At 42.4% G+C, this 15,782-nt stretch overlaps 1 protein-coding gene across 1 annotated transcript; it reads right to left on the reverse strand.

Annotated features, from left to right (window-relative positions):
- Window positions 1-273: 273 nt before the first annotated feature.
- Window positions 274-14,413, reverse strand: LOC131997923 (uncharacterized). Its single transcript, XM_059369803.1, has 3 exons — window positions 14,321-14,413; window positions 1,432-5,547; window positions 274-1,116 (listed from the first exon to the last, which is right to left on the reverse strand). Exons 1-3 carry the CDS (start codon window positions 14,411-14,413, stop codon window positions 274-276), a joined length of 5,052 nt encoding a protein of 1,683 aa, XP_059225786.1.
- Between the last annotated feature and the right edge of the window lie 1,369 nt (window positions 14,414-15,782).

A 15,782-nucleotide genomic window follows, 5' to 3' on the forward strand; every position in this document is an offset into this window, starting at 1 on the left:
AACTGCTTTTATGTATAAAAAAAGGCTTCATGTACAAAAAAGGTTTATGTACACACACGCACACATACATTAACGTGCATCCCCAATCTAATGGAACAGACAGCGGCTAGACAGCGACCAGACAGACATGCGTAGGCGTGTGTGTGAAAGTGCATGCGAACTTAGATTCTTAGGCAGGTAGTAAAATTGAGATGATGCACAAAACAGCAACAATAACTTGCAAACAATTTTTGGGCATGAGCAACAGCCAAACTAACAGGGCCGGACTTGCAGTTAACATCCTCCCCCCGTTGAAGGTCTTGGGGCTTCAACTGATTCACTTATCGGCAGTACGGCTAGTTTGGTTATGGCTCGCTTAAAGATTCCGCTACTTGTTCGAACATTCACCACTCGAACTATTCCGTCTTCGCCCTTTATAGTTTCCTCCACTCGTCCCATTTGCCACTTTAGTGGGGGCAAATTTTCATCTTTTATTACGACCATGGCACCAACAGATATATTGTCACTTTGAGCCTGCCATTTGGATCTCTCTTGTAGCAGCGTTAGGTAGGACGTACTCCACTTTCTCCAAAAAATCTGTTGCAATTCCGATACCTTTTGCCAACTGTTGAGACGACCGAAATTTATCCATGACATATTCGGCTCGGGTATTGAAATAAGTGGACCACCCACTAAAAAATGGCCAGGCGTCAATACATCTAGGTCCTCAGGGTCCTCGGAAAGCGGGCACAATGGACGAGAGTTTAAGATTGCAGAAATTTGGCAGACTAGTGTGCGTAGCTCGTCGAAAGTAAGTTTGTTTAGGCCAACTGCTCGATAAAAATGGAATTTAGCAGACTTTACAGCCGCTTCCCAGAGGCCACCAAAATGTGGGGATCTGGGTGGAATAAATTTCCAATCAATGCCATCATCAAGACATTGATCATGAATGGCATTTAGATGTGATTGCCTCGAAAACATCTGCTTTAATTCATCCAACTCATTTTTTGCGCCCACAAAATTTGATGCATTGTCTGACCAAATCGTTTTGGGTTTGCCTCTCGTGGCAACGAAGCGTCGAAGCGAGCACAAAAATGAAGGTGTTGATAAATCCTGGACAACCTCGAGATGGGTTGCCTTTGTTGAAAAGCAAATAAATATGCAAATATAGCATTTCACAGGAGGGCGGCTCTTCACCTCCGACTTGTAAAAGAATGGCCCACAAAAATCGATTCCAGTTGTATGAAAGGCTCTATTTGGCCTTACTCGGTCTGAAGGCAAATTTCCCATGACGTTTTGGAGCAATTTCGGCTTCATTCTAAAACATCGGACACACTTCGAAATAATGGAAGCTATCAGCTTTCGTCCTCCAATTGGCCAAAATTGCTGTCGAATTGCAGCCAGCAAACACTGAGCTCCGGCATGAAGTAGCTTGTGATGAAAATGCATCACCATTGATGCAGTAAACGGATGCTTTTTGGGCAGAATAATGGGGTGACGAGCATCAAAGTCCAGGGTTGAGTTTTGGAGACGCCCACCAACTCGAATTAACCCAAACTCATCAATAATAGGTGCCAACGAATACAACTTGCTAGACGATGCAATTTCCTTATCTGATTTCAACGCCTTGTATTCCTCAGAAAAATGTACAAGCTGAATGTTTTTAACCAGGAGGCGAGTACCAGCTCTAATGTCGTCAGGGGTTAATACTTCGGTATGGGCACTCAATTTGGAATATACAAATTTAGAAACATACGCAAAAATTCGTTGCATTTTCAAAAAAGAATTGCGATACTTACACTGTATCGACAAATCAGTAAGAGAGGTCGTCAACAATACATGTCTTCTACGCTCAGGTAAGTCATCCACATAACTTGCAGTATCAGGCCAGTTTGATGCTTCATTCAGCAGGAAGTTTGGACCACCTTTCCACAGTGATGAAGGGAGTAGCTCCCCAGGTGTCGCACCTCTCGACAAGATGTCTGCTGGATTGAGTTTTGTTGGAACGTAGTGCCAGGTAATTCGAGTCCCATATGACTGAATTCGAGAAATTCGATTGGCAACGAAAACGTTGAAGTTGGATGGCAGCTCTCGAAGCCAGGACAACACCACCATCGAATCGGACCAACAATGGATTTCACAGTGAAAATCTAGAGATTTCACCACAGTATCAATCAGCTCAGCTAGAAGGCATGCAGCTGAAAGTTCGAGTTTTGGTACAGTGAGCGTCTTCAATGGGGCAACTCTCGATTTAGAGCACAGAAGTTCAGATTTAATGACGCTGTTGAATTGGGACCTCACATAGACACATGCGCCGTAAGCAGCCAAGCTGGCATCGCAGAAACCATGAATCTGCAATGATGCCGACGCCATTGAAACATGCCGTGGAAATGTGAAACGGTGCATCAGATCGAATTTCGAAATATATTCAATCCACAATGAATGTAGTGATTGAGGCAAGCTTTCATCCCATTGAAGATTGAGTTTCCACAGATGCTGCATAAACATTTTTGCCTTTGTAATGACTGGACCAATCAAACCCAATGGATCGTAAAGGCGGGCAATCGAAGATAAAATGGACCGCTTTGTCACCACCTTCCAGTCATCAATGGGGGTAAAAGAGAAAATGAAATTATCACTCTGGGGATCCCAAGTGAGCCCAAGAGTTTTGGTGACATCTGTACCGTCATGAAATTTTAACAATGTTTCACAGTCTTCTGCAGGAACATCCCGTAGGGCATCTGGATCATTGGAGCACCACTTGCGAATCAAGAATTCGCCCTTTTTAAGCAAAGCTGTTACTTGATGCCTTATCTCTTCGACCTCTGCTATGGTATTGCCACCAGAAAGCATGTCATCTACGTAGAAGTCACGTCGAACCACTTTGGAACCCAGTGGAAAGTTCTCTTCTTCATCGATTGCAAGTTGATGCATTGCACGGATAGCCAGGAATGCAGCGGGTTTTGTACCATAGGTGACTGTGTTCAGTTTATAGGTTTTGATATCATCCGCCTCGTTCTCTCGCCACAGAATGCATTGGAGGTAATCGTCAGGGTGTGACACTCGAACGCACCTGTACATTTTACAAATGTCTCCACTAAGGGCCACCTTAAAGAACCTGTACCTCACCAAGGTATTGAACAGCTTTGGTTGTATGGTAGGGCCGGAATGCAAAATATCGTTTAATGATAGCCCAGTTGCGGTTTTTGCCGATCCATCAAAAACCACTCTAAGTTTGGTCGATGTGCTGTCCAACTTGTGGACACAGTGGTGTGGCAAGTAGTACTTCGATTCGGGTACCTGTGGCGAGATTAACGACATATGGCTTAATGTGGCATACTCACGCATAAAAGTTGTATATTGAGCCTTTATTTCTGGACTCCGACGAAACTTTCTTTCCAAAGACATTAGACGTTGTAATGCACGCTGATATGAACCACCAAGTGATGAGACACCCCTGCTTTCGATTTGCGGCAGCCGAACAGAATATGACCCAGAAGGCAAACGAACGAAGTTGGTTAGAAAATGATTTTCGCAGTAGAGTTCATTGTCAGATCTGGATTCATCATAAACAAAGTTGGTCTCGATTTCCCAAAAGGATTTGACGACGGTTGAAAGCTTCTCTTCTTCTTCCTCAAGCTCGGAATACGACACAGCAAGTGACCAGGATTTACATGGCTGAAAACTACCACCTGCTACGACCCAGCCGAATAATGTTTTTTGTAAAACAGGGAGGTTGACACCAATTTTTATTTGCCCCACTGACATCAGATTGAAAAACAATTCGGCACCAATTAACATGTCGATATGATCCGGCTTGTTAAATGCAGGGTCTGCTAATTGAATGTTCTTGGGCATATTCCAGTTGGAGGCATCGAGATTTATTTTTGGCTTGTAGTCAGTGATGCTTGGTACCACCATGGCAGCGAACGAAGTGGTGAAATCACTATGGCATGATTTCACAACCAAATCAACAGATTTTTCAACCAGCATACTTCCATCACCTATGCCGTAAACTGTGGCTGAGACTCGATTACAATTTAAGCCAAGAGTCTTTGCAAAACGATTTGCAATCATGTTCAACTGGGATGCAGAATCCAAAATTGCTCGACACGGCACAAAATTCCCAAACTTGTTTTTGGCGAGGACAATAGCTGTTGCCAACAGGACGGTTCCACCCGTGGTTGCTGACCTTCCAGATGAATCAGCTGACGAAACAAGAACTGATTGGGATATAGATGGTTCCACTACAACAGATGGCTGGGCTGACGGCGTTTGGTCCATATGCAACATTGTGTGGTGTTTTGAAGAGCATTGCCTGCAAGAGCCCGAATTGCACTTTTTTAACACATGGCCCTTCCGAAGACAATTGAGGCACAATTTCAAACGCTTTGCCTCTTTGAAACGAAGAGATGGGGAGAGATTGCTGAAAGGTGGACAATTGACAATGTAGTGGTCCATTGAATCACAAAAAGCACACAAAGGAGAAGAGCTTCCAGAGGCCACATGTACGTGGCGATTTTTAAATGATTGCTTTTTGTTGTTTTGCTGAATAGAGCCGGCACAAACCACGGAATTCTCCAAGTTCTCCAGCATACGACATCTTTGCTCTAAAAAACTTGACATGGACTGCCACGACGGCAATTCATTCACAGCCAGACTCTCCTCCCACTTAATTTGGGAATCTCTATCCATTTTAGTGGCAGCTAAATATACTAAGAGCCCATCTGCAATTTGGTCTCTACTGGCAATCGTCTGCATGGCTCGCAGGTGCGAATTAAATTTGTCACTAAGCTGGCGCAAACCAATGGCTGGGGAAACTTCCACAGCTTTCAGCGAAAAAATGGCCTTTATATGGGTCTGAAAATTTAACAATTTATTATCAAAACGATTCTTCAACAATTTTACCGCTTCCATATAATTTCTTTCGTTTAGCTCCAACGATGAAATTGTGTCCAAGGCGGCACCTGTTAAGCTTGAGCGCAGATGATGGAATTTTTCCAGGTCACTTAGTTCTGCGCTGCTGTCGACAATTGTTGAGAACAGTGAAAAGAAATTCGGCCAATCAGCATAAGCTCCACCAAACTTTGGCAACTGGATCTCTGGTAAGCGTGTTTTGCGTGTCGAGGATGAATTTTCAGAAAATGGACCTCCATCAACAGAAAATTGGCGCACAGTCGAAGACCGGGGATTTGATTCCAATCTACGGATGGAATTCATCTGTCGAGTCAATTTGGCCTTGACATCCAAATACAAGGCGGTAAATTTCATCCTTTCTTCACTTTCCATTTCGGCCGTTACCATCTCTTCCAATGCTGACTGAGCCTCTTCGAATGAGGCGCCTATCTGCTCTACATAGTCAAGACGGACGGACAAATCTGCCTCATCATATTCACTAAGCTGCGCCGTTGTAAGGGATTTTTTCAACATTCCCAACTGTTTCAGCATTGATGCAATTTTTGTCATGTAGGGCAATAAATTTTTTGAATTTCCGCCATCACTTGTATTGTTGGTAGGCTCTGTGTCTGGCATATTTTTTCGTGGCAATTTAAACTTTTTCACAAACAACTTTTGAATATAAAACAAATATTATCCGAGTTGATAATATTTTTCTAGTGATCACCAAGTAGATCACGTCGGGGTCACCAATGTTTGAGTCTGTAATAGTTTTTACAGACTTTTTGATCCGAAAAAATAAAACACAACAACAAACTTTCAAACTAATTTAAGTTCCGAATTGAACCACTTTATTGACTTGCTTGTTGCTAACGAGAAAGACTAGTAATTATATGCAAAGCTAAAAATGCAATTGCAACCAAAAATGCAACTGCTTTTATGTATAAAAAAAGGCTTCATGTACAAAAAAGGTTTATGTACACACACGCACACATACATTAACGTGCATCCCCAATCTAATGGAACAGACAGCGGCTAGACAGCGACCAGACAGACATGCGTAGGCGTGTGTGTGAAAGTGCATGCGAACTTAGATTCTTAGGCAGGTAGTAAAATTGAGATGATGCACAAAACAGCAACAATAACTTGCAAACAATTTTTGGGCATGAGCAACAGCCAAACTAACAGGGCCGGACTTGCAGTTAACAAAGAGGTTGGAATAATAGAACATGTATCGCTCTCAGGTTTATTGAGAGACTTGGTGCGAATGATCCTAAGACTCTCACTAATAGTGAGAGAGACTCCCTAAATTGGGCTCGGGGATTCGCTGCACAGGCTACCCCAAAGACTACACATCTAGATTCGGAAACTGCACCACAATCATCCTGCGTGGGCAATCATCCGGTTGGACTGGGCTCAAGGTTTGCGACCACGAGGAACGAAGAGGCTCTGGATGTACTTCGACTGCAGCAGCTAGTGAAGCATCTAAGCAGGAATCATCCACACCGCAAGTGTCCAGTGTCCTGAGGAAGAGTGGTTCCACTGCTTTCATCTTGACAAGACCGAACGAATCTTGTGAGGACGAACTCCTGGCGGAATCAGAAGACGAGGCTAACACAACAGTGGTGAAAAATCTGACTCCCGATTATGGTCTTGTTTCTACATAGAAATCTCCAACATTGTAAGACCGCATCGGCGGCACTGAAGGTTCTCCTGATGGCAGGGGGATTTGACGTGGTTCTTATCCAGAAACCATGGGTGTGTGGAGGAATGGTTCGTGGACTAAGAATTCCGGGATTTACAGCCCTATTCTGAATAGCAATTTCCTGGGAGTTTGTCCCTATTCCCTTTTCCCCTATTCTGAATAACAATTTCCTGGGAGTCCCCTACTTCCTTTTCCCTTATTCTAAACAAACTTCGAAAATGGGAAATGTCTCCCAGGGAAAAAAGTAAGTATTCTGAATTGAAATAAATAAACGAGGAGAACGAGACTATTCTGAATGGCAATTTCCTGGGAGTTTGTCCCTATTCCCTTTTCCCCTATTCTGAATAAAAATTTCCTGGGAGTCCCCTACTTCCTTTTCCCTTATTCTAAACAAACTTCGAAAATGGGAAATGTCTCCCAGAGAAAAAAGTAAGTATTCTGAATTGAAATAAATAAACGAGGAGAACGAGACTATAAAATTTGAGAAAAAATTCTCCCAAACAAATGGAAGGGAGTTATTATAAAAATGTATGAATTTAATTGTTAAAAAAAAAATTACCACTTCTTATTATTTACGAGCAATTTATTATGTACGCAATTATTTTTCACTTCACTTTTTCATTTCACTTTCATCAAAAACAAGGACAAATTTTGTTAAGGGTTTGCATAAGTTTTTCAGATTTATTGACAATAAATGACGAATAATCAAGAATTGATATATGAATATACATGTTGTAGCAGTGTGTTGTAGACCGAGGCGACAGCCCTTGCCGATGAAGGACTTCATCGGGTCAATCCGGAACGTACATTCGGCTACCACTTGATATACATAGGTATCAAAATATATGATTCATATTTTAATACCCTTAGACCCATATGTAAAAAGAGATGTTGCAGAGTGATACTAAAAAGAGGTCCCTTATTGAGCTTAAAGTACTCATTGATATGCAATAAGTCTTCTGCCTGTTTATTACATTACACATCAGACCATCAATTACTAAAGAATACTTCTAGCCACATTTGGCAACGTTCACGCCACAGGGATATAAATAAATCCATAGTCTAACAGCCGTCCCAACTAACAAAAAAAAAGCGGCCGCCTCCCGGAATGTCGATTAGACATTCAAGTTCTAGCTGCATAAATGTAGGTATTTAGATAAAGCAACATATCGGGCAGACCACCACAGCGTTCATGGCGACGTAGTCGAAAGCAAACCTCTATATTACTCACTTAAGTAGTTCGGCCCAAGAACGATCCGGTAGATTCAGCAACCTATACTCCTTTTGGCAAGGGGAGTTTATTCCATAGCTTCTCTAATCATCGTTATATGAGTTTCAGCCTAGGGAGAAAATACTGCAAAAGTCGTCACTCGGTTTAACAGAAGAACGGCGGTTTGGGACCGCCGTTCCAGAAAAGGATGTGGCAACAGCGCAGGATATATACAAAACGGTCAAGCGGATCACGAAGGCCCTGAATGACTCGCTTGTGTAAGCATTTCCTAGTGTCAAGCCATGAGGCAAACAGCAACAGCCATATTGGACCCTAAAGCTGGTGGGTCTAAGGAAGGACTGCAGAAAACTCTTCAATAGAGCAAAAACAACAAGAGCACCCCACGATTGGGACATCTATAAGACTGAGCTAAGAAAATATATGGACGAGCTGAGAAAGGATCAGAACAAATCCTGGGTAGAATTCTGCAGCTTCGTGGAGGATACATCTGAGGCCTCTAGGCTAAGAAAGATTCTGTCCTCGAGACCTATTACGGTGGGGTATATTCAGAAGTCAGAGAATACATGGACAATGTCAAGTGTGGAAATAATAGAATTACTCGTTGATATACATTTCCGGGAAATATTCCAGAAGATGGGTCAGCAGGGGAACACCTCGAGGAGGTGTAATGTCTCCTCTACATTGGAATATAGCCATTAACAATATATTATTGTCTCTGGAAGAAAAAGGTGTAAAAGTGGTCTCGAACGCTGATGACGTGTCAATTGCGGTTAGGAGAAAGTTTCCCAGGAGTCTAAGAGTTATACTGCAAGAAGCTCTACGTGCAACAGCGAAGTGGGCTACCGAAAGTGGTCTAGGTATAAATCCGTGCAAGACAGAAGCAGTTCTTTTCAGCAGGAGATAAATGTTACCTACAGTGGCATCTGTCTCCTTGGGAGGCAAAGCGCAAAATACTTGGGTGTCTTTCTGGACAGGAAATTGAACTTCAAATCCAACATTTGGGAAAGGGCGAGATGGGCAACTCTTGCGCTATACATCTGTAAGAGAGCCATTGGCAAAGGTTGGGATTTAGACTGCGAATCATGCATTTGGTATATATTGCAGTTGTCAGACCTATAATGCTGCATAGTGTTGTGGTCTGGCGGACGGCGCTTCAAAAGTCCACCTGCTGTTCAATACTCAACCGGGTCCAAAGAATGAAGTGTTTGTGAATAACAGCAGCACTGAGGCTGATGCACTGAATTTAATGCTACATCTAATGCTTCTGGACATTGTGGCTAGACAAATTGCTGCGACCACTGCTGTGAGGATAAGGGAGCTTTCCCTTTGATCATGTGGCGGCAACGGACACTGTGTTATTATCGATACAATATCCGATGTTCCAGGCAGTGTGGATTACACCTACCTGAGCCGCTTTTTGATAAAAAGTACTGCAGCACTATTCCTGATAGCGCCAATTGGAACTACGATATCCCTGGTAACAGAAGTTACATAGACTTCTATACGGACGGTTCCAAACTAAACGACCAGGTGGGTTTTGAGGTGTACTCTAAAGATCTAGAACTGGCCATATCGAAAAGGTTACCCGACCAATGCAGTGTGTATCAATTAAGGATGGAATGGCTAAGATATAATATCATAACGACGGCAGCCATTGAATCCCTAGACTACTTTTTTCTGAGGCTTTGTTGGCAATGGCTAGAACAGACGTCTCCGTCATTTTATCCGTCATGACAGGTCACTGTCTAATCGGAAAACATGCTGACAGACTGAAGGTTGCCAGCAACGACTTTTGCAGAAGAAGCAGAAATTTATTGGGATGTGTATTATACGCGGCTCAAGGAATACAATAAAATTATCAGAGCGTCAAAACGTGCGTCCTGGAAGCTTACTTGGTTGGATGATGGAGACCATAGTAGTAGTTATTGTGCAAAATTTCGCTCTATATGGGGAAAAATTCAAGAGGTTGGTGTATATGGAAGCTATCTTAGGGTTTGGGCTGATTCAGAGCATACTTAGGACATATATTGGAGGTCATAGAAAAACAACAAAACATTTTAGCAAAATCGGATAAGAATTGCGCCCTATAGAGATTCAAGAAGTTAAGATCCGATACCGGTTTATATGGCAGCTATATAGAAGAATGAACCGATATGACCCATTTACAATCCCAACTGACCTACACTAATAATACAACCGACCTACACTAACGGACAGACATGACTTAATCAACTCAGAATGGAAAGGCTAGAGAATATACATATATACTTTATGGAGTCGCTGGGAATATTTCGATGTGTTAAAAACGGAATGACGAAATTAGTCTACCCCCATGATGGAGGGTGTAAAAACAGAAAGACTACGAGCTTGACTTAAATACAGCTAAATAAAAAAAATAAAACAGGAAACATTAAAGAAATGTTATCAATGTGTTTTTTTTTTTTGTGGCAGAATAATTTCTGTCAGAAAAAAATAATTAAATTTTAAAATAAAAAAGCTATATACAAATTTTGTCTTAAGAAAAAATTTCATTAACATTTTTGTTTAAGAAAAAATTTCATTAAATTTTGGTTTAAGAAAAATTTCATAAAATTTTGTCTTAAAAAATTGTTATTAAAATTTATTAATAAAAAAACACAATGGATGTTCATTAGTTGATCATCAGTTGACTGCACACAATAGATTTGATTCCAATCAATATTTTATAACTCGCATTCAAGAGTCCTTTCGGTTAAGTTTATTGAAGTTGTGATATTGTGATTGGTGCAATTCTTGTGGGGTTTCGGCATCATAAGTCATAACTTTAAGTTCGTGCTTGGAAAAACAAGGCCCATCCATTTGATTATATATCAAAACTTAATTTGGTTTTGCTACTAGAAAAAGGTCAAGCAGTCTATTTGAAGTTGTCATAAAATGAGTTGGAGTGTCACAATTCACACTGAGTAGACCAACTGAGTTTACGGAGTCCAAACAAAAACTTTTCATTAAGAGTATTGGAATTGAAATTTGAATGGGAAATTTTTATTGACATATAATGCTACTCCTCCTCCTAGTGAGCAACGATCATTCCTACGCACATTGTATCCCAAAAAAGAAATCATATCATAATTCATTAAACCAAATTTCGCAAACGCAGACATTTCAAGAACCGTCCATTTTGTTCCTAAAACTTTGGGCATTTATGAGACAAAAATTCAGCCCATTTTTCTGCTTAGAAAAAAGTCGAATTATGTTACGTGCACCATTAATGGAACTCAAAATATTGTTATTTTAAGGCATAAGTCGTTGTAATTGGCAACGCGGTTATTGTTAAAGGGAAAACAATTTTGTTATTTTTACAAGAAGATGTGATGTAAAAAAATAGGTATAATACTAAGTGAAAATATTTAATTAAAAAAAATAAAAATATAAAATAAATACATAAAACAGTACGAAAAACTATTGAGACAATTTTGTAACAAACAATCCCAATTTCATTCCAAATAAATTGTTAAATAATGTTTTCTATTAAATTAATTATATAATGCTTTCTTCGAACATATATAAATAATTTATTCTTTTCTTAGGATGTCTCGAGTAAAGAAAAACGTATTCTGGAATCAACAAGCTATATAGGCTATCGATTATATTCTCATATGTATATATATACACATATTATCTTTTCCCACTGGGTAGTACCCATTGCTTCTCAAAAAGGAATTCAAGTTCATATAGAGAATCGTATGTAGGTTCAGTTCGGCCCAGCCTTGGTGTTTTTGAGATATTCTCAGGGATTGACAAGTCATCTTTTTACAGGTGCAACGGGAGACGATCATTCTCCAAGGACTACATTCACCCGGTAGCTATTTACCGCATCTGCAACCGTGTCTGCATGAATGTTGTTTAGACCTGCTTGATCCAGAGATTCTCTCTTGTAGCGCTGAACCTCACGCTCTAGATCATGTAGATCTACCTTAAGGCTTCTGGGCGTTGGATGACTATCCACAAGATGATGATTTGGATGGTCTCTGCGATAACAGCCAAAAAGGTATTGCTTAGACAGCATGTAGTTATGTCTTCGTACGGGTAGGATCTTTGTTTCCTGATGGAGGTGGTCCACATGAGAACTGAGGAGACAGCCCGTGGCAGTTCGGAGAGCGGCATTCTGACAGATCTAAATATTATTACACTGCGTGTCAAAAAGCTAACGAGAACACGATGGCGCTGCATAGCTTACCACATACCGGCCAATTGCTTTGCACGTGGTCAACAAAGCTTCTTTGCCAGCACCCCAAGATAATTCGCGAACCAGCATTTCAGGCCAGGCGATGTCCTCAAATAGTTTGGCATGGCGGACCGTGTCGAATGCCTTCGATAGGTCCAGTGCCACGAGGACCATCCCATCACATGGCCTGGGCTGATAGAAGCCACGGCAAATGTGTGTGATAGCATGCGAAGCAGTTGTTGTGCTATGCAGTCTTCGAAATTCATGTTAATGCTTGGCAAATGGAAATTGTCCTACGAGGCTCAGGTGGAGTAATGCCTCAAACGTTTTTGCTACTGGTGAGAGAAGAGAGATTGGTTTGTACGTCTCTCCCAAACTCGGGTCCTTTCCAGACTTCAGTAGCGGGATCACTCTGCCCATTTTCCAGACATCGGGAACAATAAAATTTTTCAAAGACCGGTTGAGGACAGTAGTAAGGTACTCAACTCCAGGTAAATCCAGATTCTTCAGCATTAATGTAGAGATTCCGTCGGGGCCCAACGTCTTGGTTGATTTGGCGCCAAGGATAACATTCGTGACTTCGCCCACGGTAAATTGTGATGGCTGTCCATTGGCTCGGAGACCACGAATACGGCGAAGGGCTCTCCTCCTTGCCCTGTCACTCTCTGGATGCACAATAAATTGACGGTTAACCAACCTGGCGCATCTCTTCGGATCAGTCACGGCTACGTCGACAAAAGTGACTGAGGTCCTGTCATCCCGTCTACCGGGGTTCAGGAGTGATTTAACAGTAGACCACAGTCTGCCTAAACCGGTGCCTAGGTTACATTGCCCCAAGTGTTCCAGCCTCAAATTGTACCCTGATTATTTCCAAATTCAGCTCGCTGATTCTGGGTTTAGTGGGGTCCGTACAATGAATCCCGTCTCGTCTGCGTTTACCACTGCCTGCGCCGGAAAATTGGGCCGCACTTGGGGTATTCGACCGGCTGGTAAAGGGTGATTTTTTTGAGGTTAGGATTTTCATGCATTAGTATTTGACAGATCACGTGGGATTTCAGACATGGTGTCAAAGAGAAAGGTTCTCAGTATGCTTTGACATTTCATCATGAATAGACTTACTAACGAGCAACGCTTGCAAATCATTGAATTTTATTACCAAAATCAGTGTTCGGTTCGAAATGTGTTCATTCACCGTAACGTTGCGTCCAACAGCATCTTTGAAAAAATACGGTCCAATGATTCCACCAGCGTACAAACCACACCAAACAGTGCATTTTTCGGGATGCATGGGCAGTTCTTGAACGGCTTCTGGTTGCTCTTCACTCCAAATGCGGCAATTTTGCTTATTTACGTAGCCATTCAACCAGAAATGAGCCTCATCGCTGAACAAAATTTGTCAAAATTTGAACACATTTCGAACCGAACACTGATTTTGGTAATAAAATTCAATGATTTGCAAGCGTTGCTCGTTAGTAAGTCTATTCATGATGAAATGTCAAAGCATACTGAGCATCTTTCTCTTTGACACCATGTCTGAAATCCCACGTGATCTGTCAAATACTAATGCATGAAAATCCTAACCTCAAAAAAATCACCCTTTATAAAGCGAGCGGCTGCTGCTTTTGTCTCGTTGACGATGTCTCGGAATTTCCTCTCGGCAATTGGCACATCCGGTGGCAGTTCACTGAATCGGCGATTGGTATGCTCTCTGAACCCAACCCAATCGTCCTTCTTCTAATTGATAAACGTCCGGGGCTCAGACATTATGAAGTCGGGTGGTCGGTCGATGGTGAGAATTATGGGGAGGTGGTCTGACCCCAAAGAGATGACGGCTTGCCAGGATACGTCACTGAGGAGATCAGGGGATACAATGGAAATGTCCGCCGAGCTTCTGCACCTCCTCGTAATCCTAGTGGGGGCATCCTCATTCACCGTGCAAAACGTGGAGCCTTCAATCTGCTTTGCCAAAGCCATGCCCGCTAGTCATTAAATAGGAGAGAATGCCATGAAGTGTGATGCGCATTAGAGTCTTCTAGGGGACCAGACGATTATGACCAGATAGTAACCCACTTATGTCGGGGTTGTAAGCTACGAACCGGCTGTAAGTACACGTTGTATAGCTCTATCTCGACAGTACCGGACCTGACTGCTATTCCCATGCACTTCATGTAGAGGCCACTAGCGCCAGGCGCAGGCGAGATAGGACTGTATTGCAGGCCAACCCCCCACCTCCATTCCTTGAGCGATCCTTTCATAGCATATTGTATCCCTGACAACTTTGCAAGCTGCAATATGTCGGTATTACGGTAGTGTTGATGCCTAGAAATTCCAGCTCCTTCATGGTTGACGTTGGTTTAAAATTAATGAAACCACCTTCAATGTCTAGAAATACTACCATTGTGTATTCCTTGACAGCGAAAGAGCCATCTAAGTAGCCGACAAGGTCGTGATGGGCTGTTTCAGCGGACTTGCCATTACTAAGATATATTTCTATCAACCTTTCAATTCTTTAACATAAAGATAACAGACTAAATCTTTCACTTTCGTATGGTACTGTTTTTGGAATGAAAATGGCCATGAAAATGACTCCATCCCACAGGTTTATGTTGTTGCTGTAGCCACATTAAGGTGAATAAGCTTTTTCTGGTCCAAAGGACCAATCGCCGCGGGAACAGGGGCCATTGGTTATTTAAAGGCGCCAATAACTCGCCTTGTCATATCGAGCATCATAGGCAATCAGTATTTATACAATAGCCGGTGTCGCACGGATACTCTGCGCTCGATACCGCTGATCGTCCGCGACAGCCATAGCAGCTACTCCGTATGGAGCATTCCACCATTCGCAACCTGTGAACTCTCCCGGTAGCTCGCAGCTAAGCTTCTCATGACAGCAATGAACACTACACAGGTTGGACCTCAATGTTCCAGCCAGATGCTCACAGCAATCCATCCCACAGGTATATACGAAATGCTGATACAAGCAGAGTATATCTCCCTAAGCCAGGGAATCAACGGTTGTAATTCAACTGTATACATCATCAGGGCCTGGCGACTTAAAGGGAGTCGAAACTTTTTATCGCACAAAGGATTTTCGGTTCAGACACAATTTCCCAAATTACCTCCAATGAATGCTTTAAGGGTGACAACCTCTTCTGGCGCCACGTTGTCCGGTGGAGAATTTTCCGGGAAATGTATATCAACTAGAGGTTCTATTATTTCCACACTTGACAATGTCTATATATTTTCTGACTTCTGATATACCCCACCGTAGTAGATCTCGAGGACAGAATCTTCCTTAGCTTAGAGGCCTTAGATGTATCCTCCACGGAGCTGCAGAATTCCCAGGATTTGTTCTGAGCTCGCCCTTGTATTTTCTTAGCTCAGCCCTATATACGTCCCAATCGTGACCTTGTGGCTTGCGCTTTGTTGAAGAGTTTTCTGCAGTCCTTCCTTAGACCAATCAGTTCCGGGTCCACCATGGCGGTCGCTGTTTGCCCCTTGGCTTGGCACTAGGACATTCTGTCACAAGCGAGTCATTCAGGGCCTTCGTTGTTGTTGTTGTAGCAGTGTGTGGTACACTGAGGCGGCAGCCCTTGCCATGAAGGAATTTATCGGGTCAATCCGGTATGTACAACCGGCAGCCATGGGATTGGGGCCTTCGTGATCCGCTTGACCATTGTGTATATATCTTCCCCAGTTTCCATTTCCTTTTTTGTCCAGAAGGGATAGACGCGCAGAATATGTGACGAAATCTATCCAAACCGCCC

This window comes from Stomoxys calcitrans, chromosome 5, assembly GCF_963082655.1.
Source record: "Stomoxys calcitrans chromosome 5, idStoCalc2.1, whole genome shotgun sequence".
NCBI classification, from domain to species: domain Eukaryota; kingdom Metazoa; phylum Arthropoda; class Insecta; order Diptera; family Muscidae; genus Stomoxys; species Stomoxys calcitrans.

Excerpts from the sequence above, each read along its gene's own strand:
- LOC131997923 (XM_059369803.1), bottom strand. The coding sequence starts at position 14,413 with ATGGTAGTATTTCTAGACATTGAAGGTGGTTTCATTAATTTTAAACCA. Across the intron at positions 5,548-14,320 it reads TTCTAGGCATCAACACTACC|TTGTTTGTGAAAAAGTTTAA; the intron begins GTAATACCGACA and ends TATATTCAAAAG. Across the intron at positions 1,117-1,431 it reads ATCCGTTTACTGCATCAATG|GCAACCCATCTCGAGGTTGT; the intron begins GTGATGCATTTT and ends TTTTCAACAAAG.